Source organism: Notamacropus eugenii, chromosome 3, assembly GCF_028372415.1.
Source record: "Notamacropus eugenii isolate mMacEug1 chromosome 3, mMacEug1.pri_v2, whole genome shotgun sequence".
In the NCBI taxonomy this organism is placed as follows: domain Eukaryota; kingdom Metazoa; phylum Chordata; class Mammalia; order Diprotodontia; family Macropodidae; genus Notamacropus; species Notamacropus eugenii.
This window is the reverse complement of record NC_092874.1, coordinates 87,657,557-87,664,820: the sequence shown is the minus strand read 5'-3', so window position 1 is coordinate 87,664,820 and position 7,264 is coordinate 87,657,557. Positions and strand designations below refer to the sequence as shown.

Here is a 7,264-nt window from a genome sequence, read left to right as displayed (position 1 = left end):
TTCTATGAAGACCTGTGTGTGTGTGTTCGTCCTTCACTGCTGAAGAAGACCATGCTACCAGGGAAATAATGACATGACTTGCACATGACTTTGTTTTGAGTGAGGGAGGGCTGTGCAGGTCACCAGACTCACTTCTCCTCCAGAGCCATCTGATCCAGTGACCAGATATTCATCAGGATGACTGGAGATGACCCAGGATGAGGCAACTGGGGTGAAGTGACTTGCCCAAGGTCACACAGCTAGTGAGTGTCAAGTGTCTGAGGTGAGATTTGAACTCAGGTCCCCCTGACTCCTGCACTGGTATTCTATCCACTGCACCATTTAACTGCCCCAACTATGGAGACCTACATCTTCAAGAAATAACACCAAAAAAACCCATCATAGGGGATTGGAATGCTAAAGCAAGAAGCCAAAAGATAATTGGAGTAACAGACAAGTTTGGCCTTGGAGTGTAAAATGAAGCAGGGCAGAGACTGATAGAGTTTTGTTGAGATACCTCACTGGTCACAGCAAACCTTTTCAACAACCCAAAGATGACTCTACACATGGACATCACCAGATGGTCAATACAGAAATTGGACTGATTACATACTTTGCAGCTAAAGAGCCAGAAACTTTATACAGTACCTGGGACATAAGGGACCTGGGGTGGGGAACCTGCGACATCAAGGCCACATGGATGGCTTTCTAGGTCCTTGGGTGCTAAGTTTTGCAGAACAAATCCTTTTATGAAGAGGATTCGTTCTGTGAGGTTTGGATTCTGTCCAAGGGCTGCACTTGAGGACCTAGAGGGCCACGCTGGCCTGGAGGGCACAGGTTGCCCAGCCCTGTAACTGACACTTACTAACTTGAACTGAAGAGTCCAGGGGTTCTAATCGTCTCCGCGTGTCTTGTGGAGCCTGCAGACCTCATCTCAGGGCGCTTTTAAATGAACAGGACAATACAGGCATTATTAATTACAGGAAAGCACATTAATCACGCAGTAATTATAATTAACGTGAATGATGTTGAAAGCTGTACATTACGTTCGCGTGTACACATACACAGGATGTCTGTGCGCACAGCAAAGTCACACATGCATGCACATGAACACGCATGCGCACACACCTGCACATCTGGTCACACACCTGCACAGTCACACGCACGTGTATGCATACACATACATATACACACACACACAAGCTGGGACCCCCCCCCCCGGGCCCCCTCCCTCCCTCCCCAACACCCCGCTCCCCCCAACACGCCCCCCCACCCCCGACCTAATCCCACACATAAAATTTCCTAAAAGACTGAAAATCACACTGTGGAGACACTGCGTTACACAGACGACGAGGAAAGTGAGGGGAGGCCCGCGGCGGGGCGAGGGCATAAAAGGCACCTACTGCAGCCTCGGGGATCCTGCCCTGGAGACCCTGGGCCTCGGCGCCGCCCGCTGCCGGGCCCACGTTTCAGCGGCCCACGAGCCAAGGCCCAGGTCGAGGCCGGCAGCCCCTTACGTGCCCCGCGGGGGCGCGCACGCCCGGGGCGCGCTCCGCCGGATCGATTCCTCTGGCCTGAGCGGAGCGAAGATCGCCGTTGTCATCGATGGCGGGGGCGCGCTCGCTTGCCGGGCCGCGGGGCCGCGGACGGGAACTGCAGTCGGCGGCCATCTTCTTTCCCTAGCCGGCTGCTTCATAGTGCGGGTCCTGGAGTCTGCCACTTCGGGTCTGGGTGCCCCGCGGCCTCGGAGGTGACCTGTAGTGCTGGCGGCGAGCGAGGAAAAGCCGCCCTCCGCCCGGGTCACCGTTACTACCCCCTAGCGCGCTCCCCCCCACCCCACCCCCCACTTCCTTCGGCCGCCCCCCAGCGGTCCCCGAGGGCAGAGAGTGGGGAGCCCCGGCTCCCGTCCCCAGCGCCCTCCTTGGGCCGTGGCCCCTCAGGCCTTGGGCTGGGCGAGCGGAGCCGGGGTCCGTTTCTCCTCCCCCTGCCCTCCCCACGCCCCGCGGCCACACCTGCCCCTTCCCTCCCTCCCTCTCCCCCTCCCCCTCCCCGACGGTGCTGGGGGTCCGCACGCACCTTCTCCTAGATGGGATAAGCTGTAAAGATGTTTAGCTTTGAAGGGGAGTTCAAAACCAGGCCCAAGGTGTCTCTTGGAGGAGCAAGTAGGAAGGTAAGAGACCTGCCTCTTCAGGGGCTCCCGGGATTCTCGCCACGTCCCCCCTGCCCCTGGCCCTCCTTCCCCAGCACTGGGGGACGCCCCCACTCGCCCCCAGCTCCCCGTTTGCCGGGCCCAGCTAGTGCCCCGACTCTCCTTCCCCCGCCCCCATCGCAGACACCTGAGGCCCCACCCCGAAGGTGGTGGTCTGCGCGCTGACCGCCCCCCCCCCCCCCCCCGGGTCCCGTCGGCCCTGGGCCCCTCCCCAGCCGTGGGGCTTGCCCCCTGCTGTTAGTCCTGGGGACCGCTCGTTCCGCTGTCTTTGAAGTTTTCAATCCGATGGAAAAAACTTGTAGTGGCGAGAGACCGGCTGCTTCGGCTGGTGCTGCTTGCGGAGCGGCGGTTCGAGCGTCTTAAACGGGCCGGGATCCCTAAGTCCTGGGCCTTCTTCCCGGCACCTTGCCGTGTAGAGGCGTGCATGGAGCTGTTAGGAAGGAGCGGGGAGAGCAGCAGCTCGGGGTGTGTGTGTGTGTTTAGCTTTGGGGTTCTCTTTGGCCGCTTGGGAAGGTCAGAGCCAGCCGAAGAGTTGTAGTTAGCAAGGTTGGCACTGCCTAGGACGGGCAGGAGTCTTTCTGTGTGGTCATGGCAGATGAGGAGCTGTTTACATCACTGGGGATGCAGCAGTCTTCAGTTAGACGTGTAGGGAGGGGAGCAGAAGGCTGCCCAGGAGCATTTAAAAATCGCGTTTGGACCCCTTGAAGGAGTGAAATGATTCTTACCTTAGAGTCAAGGAGAATTTCTGTCCCTTGCCTTTCAGCAGAGGGGGGAGACTTTATTACAGCCTTTGCTGATTGATTTTCAATAAGCAGTATTTTGGAAGTTTTTTGAGCCTCAAAGTTAAGATATTTTGATATGCAGAAGTGGCAATTGGGAGAGCGTATGTTTTTAGGAATAAACAGTAGGCATTTTTTGAACTTTTGACATCAAATTTTGATTGCTTTTTAGAGTAGCATCAGTACAACAAACATCGAACTCAGCTGCGTGTAGAGTAGCAAAGGGAGCTGGTGAGCTACAATGTTTAGACTAAGCTTGGTCCATTTCCTGAAGAAATTTATTGTCTGGTGGTGGAATACAACACGAGCAACTGTTAAAGTTGCAAGACAAAGTGCAACGTAGGACCTGCAGAGTAATATTGTTAATTCTGAGGTGAGCATCAGGGATGACTTCATGATGGAGCAGGCCCTTGAGTTGGTCTTTGAAGGATGCAACAAGTTAAGTTGGGAAGGTAAACTTTTCGGGAGTGGGGAACAGCTTAAGCAAAGACACTGAGGTAGGATAATATAGGGCAATTTAGGATGTGTGTCTGCAGAGAATGGGCCAGTTTTGCTGAAATGTAGAGTTCCTGGGATGGGGTGGGGTAAATTAAGCAATCAACAAGCATTTATCATATGCCTACTGTGGGCCAGATGTTAAAGGCACATCTCCAAGTTTCTAGACATAAAATTGAATTAATAAAACTCACTTCTCTTGATCTTGGGCAACTTAGGTGGTGCAGGGGATAGAATGCTGGGCCTGGAGTCAGGAAGACTCACCTTCCTGAGTTCACTCACTAGATACATGATCTTGGGGAAGTCACATAACCGTATTTGCCTCAGTTTTTTCTCATCTGAAAAATGAGCTGGAGAAGGAAATGGCAAACAACTCCAGTGTCTTTGCCAAGAAAATCCCCAATTGGGTAATGAAGAGTCGGACGTGACTGAATAGTAGCAGCACTCTTAATCCTACATTCTTGAGGGAATGGAAGGGGAAGGGAGATTACTTATTTGTGTATGCCTGTATTTATACATGCACACATACATATACATGTATGCACATACACATATTGCCTTTTGGAGATTTTCAACTGTCCCAAGGAGAACTCATTATCTTTTCCTCCAAACCTAACCCTCTTCCAAACTTATCCTTTTCTCTGGAGGGCCATTTTCTGCTTAGGGGCAGCTAGGTGACATGGTAGGCTGGGCTTGAAGTCCATAAGACCCCTGTTCAAGTTCAGCTTCAAACCCTCACTGTGTCTCAACCCCATGTCCTTTCTGTTGTCAAGGTCTGTCAATGTCACCTAATACATCTTCTCTCCTGATATTGGCATTACTCTAGTGTAAGCCTGCCCTCATCACCTCATTCCTTGTTTACTCCAATAACCTGCTGAGGGGTCTGCCTGCCTCTTATCTCTCCCCACTCCAATCCCATCCATCATTCAGGTGCTGAAGTGATTTTCCTAAAACACTGGTCTGTTAATGTCACTCCTCTACTCCTTAAACTCTAGGGGCCCCTTTTTGTCTCCTGAACAAATACAAAATGATCTGTTTGGCATTCAGAAGCTAAGGGTGCACTCTACTCTTCTACCTTACTCTGGACTCCCGCCTGTACTTTGAAGAAAACATTCTATCTCTTACTCTGGGTATTTTCCACTGACCCATGCCTGGAAGACTTTCCCTCTTCTGATCCTACTACTGACCTCCCTGGCTTCCTTTAAGTCCCAACTTCCTCCTAGAAGCTTTCCTATTCCGTCTTAATTCCAGTGCTTTCCCTCTTTTAATTATTTCCGATTTATCTTGTAAATAGATTGCTTTCTATATGTTTGCTTGTTGTCTCTCCCATTAGATTGTAAATTCCTTGAGGGCAGGGACTGCCTTTTTCTTTCTGTATCCACCGGACTCAGAGTGGATGCTTAATAAGTGTTTGTTGAATGACTAGCTGTGTAACTTTGGGCAAATCAATTTAAATGACTTAAAAGACCTGTTTGCCTCACTTTCTTCCTTTGTGAAGTGGGAATAGTTAAACCTACTCCTCTGTGTTGTTGTGAGAAATAAAAGAGATAATCTCCTGATGAATATCTGACCCCTGGACTCTGGACCCGGATGGCTCTGGAGAGAAAGTGAGGCTGATGACTTTGCACAGCCCTCGCTCACTCAGATCAAAGTCAGCTGCAAGTCATGTCATCATCTCCTTGATGTTATAGTCCAGGACAAACCCAGCAGCAACAACAACAACAATAAATGACATAATATTGTAAAGTGTTTAGTAGGCAAGGCACTATTATAGATACTATTATTACCATTATTCATACCACTGTCCTTTCAGTCATCTTGGCATTGTCCTTTACTTTCACTGTCTCTGCCACCCATATTTAATCAGTTACCAGGCTTTGTAGTTTCTAACTCTATAACATCTCTCAAATTTGACCCCTTCCTTCTGTTTATACAGTTGTCACTTTAGTTCATGCCTTTATCATCTTTACCCTGGAATTTTACAGTAGTCTTCTAATTGGTCTTCAGGTCTCAAATCTCCCTCCTCTACTTACCCTTTACACAGCCACCAAACATGCTCCTTAAGAACAGGTCTGGGCTTGCCATAGTCTTTGCTCATTAAACTCTAGTTACTAGGCCTTCTAAGGTCCTTGGGTTCAGCCTTTTGACTGAATCAAAGTTTTACAGAACAAATCCTTTTAAGGAGATTTATTCTGTGAAGTTTGGATTTAGTCAAAGGGCTGCACTTAAGAACCTAGAGTGCCACATATAGCCTCAAGGCCACAGGTTCCCCACCCCTGCTCTCTTAGTAGCGTCTTCCATCATAGTCTGGTTCCAGCCTACCTTTGCAATCTTTTTATATATTGCTCTCCTTTACATACACTGTATAGTCAGTTAATATGTCCTTTTTTGAGGCTCTTCACATGAGACTTGCATCTCCAAAGCTGTCCCATAGGCGTTGAATCTACTTGATGGTTTCTTTCAAAACTGCTTATGTAACAGCTACAAGAAGGCATTCCTGATTTCCCCAGGAAGTCCTGTGTTTATTCATTCATTCTATCGTATCTGTCTCTACCTGAGGACATTGTCCATTGGGATTCATAGGGATTTTCTTGGCAAAGATACTGGAGTGGTCTGCCATTTCCTTCTCCCTTCAAGCAGTGGTTAAATAACTTGCCCAGGGTCACGCAGCTAGTAAATATCTGAGGTTATATTTGAACTCTAGCCTTTCTGACTCCAGGCCCATTGCTCTATCCACTGTGCCACTTAGCTGTCCTAGGATGTCCTGTAGACATCTCAAATTCAACATGTCCAGAACAGGCTCTTTTTTCCTAAACTCTCCCTTTTTCCTAACTTGCATTTTTGTTGAGGACCACTTGTTGTTCCAGGTACTCAGAGCTTGTAACTTCTGTCATCCTTAACTCTTTACAGTTTTCGCCTATTTAATCAGTTGCCATACCATCATCTTTTGCATCTGCTCCCTTCACTCATTTAGTCTCCACTCTGTCTCAGGTGCATAAGCATATTACCTCTACCCTGGCCTATTTTAGTAGCATCCTAATTGATCTCTACTTCTAATCTCTCTTCCAATCCATCCTACACACCAGGCAATACTCAATACTCAATTGATAATTAATTAATTAATACTCAATTAATACTCAAACATAGGTCTAATCATGTCACTGCCTAATCATGTCACTCTCATGCTCAATAAGCTCCAGTGGCTCCCAATTGCCAAAGGGTCAAATACAAACTCCTCTGTTTCATATTTAAAATATGTATGTGTGTATGTTTGTATGTATTTATTCTTCCAATTACATGTAAAAACAATTTCTGACATTAAAAAAAAATTCCAAATTCTCTTGCTTCCCCACCTTGGAAAGTCAAGCAGTTTGATATAGATCATACCTGTGCAGTCACACAAAGCATTTCCATATTAACTGTATTGCAAAAGAAAAACAGACCCCCCCAAAAAAAAATCAAGAAAAAGAAAGTTTAGAAATATGTTTTGATCTTTATTCAAACTTCATCAGTTCTTTCTCTAGAGGTGGATAACATTTTTCATCATAAACCCTTTGGAATTGTCTTGAATCACTCTCTTGCTGAGAATAGCTAAGTCATTCACAGTTGATCATTGGACAATATTGCTGTTACTGTGTATAATGTTCTGGTTCTGCTCACTTCACTTTGCATCATCTTCCCAGGTTTTTCTGAAACCATAGTCTTTGTCATTTTTTATAGCATATTAGTATTCTTTCACAATCATATTACTACAATTTGTTCAGCCATTCCTCAATTGATGGGCATCCCCTAACTCTCCAGT

At 47.7% G+C, this 7,264-nt stretch overlaps 1 protein-coding gene across 3 annotated transcripts in view; it reads left to right on the top strand.

Annotated features, from left to right (window-relative positions):
* Positions 1–2,021: 2,021 nt before the first annotated feature.
* UBE3C (ubiquitin protein ligase E3C) overlaps positions 2,022–7,264 on the top strand; it is a 176,909-nt gene continuing 171,666 nt past the window's right edge. For all 3 annotated transcript variants that reach the window (XM_072652095.1, XM_072652094.1, XM_072652093.1), the window contains exon 1: positions 2,022–2,149. In XM_072652095.1, coding sequence (XP_072508196.1) covers positions 2,084–2,149 — 66 coding nt within the window. In that variant the 5' untranslated portion in view covers positions 2,022–2,083. The remainder of the gene's footprint in view (positions 2,150–7,264) is intronic.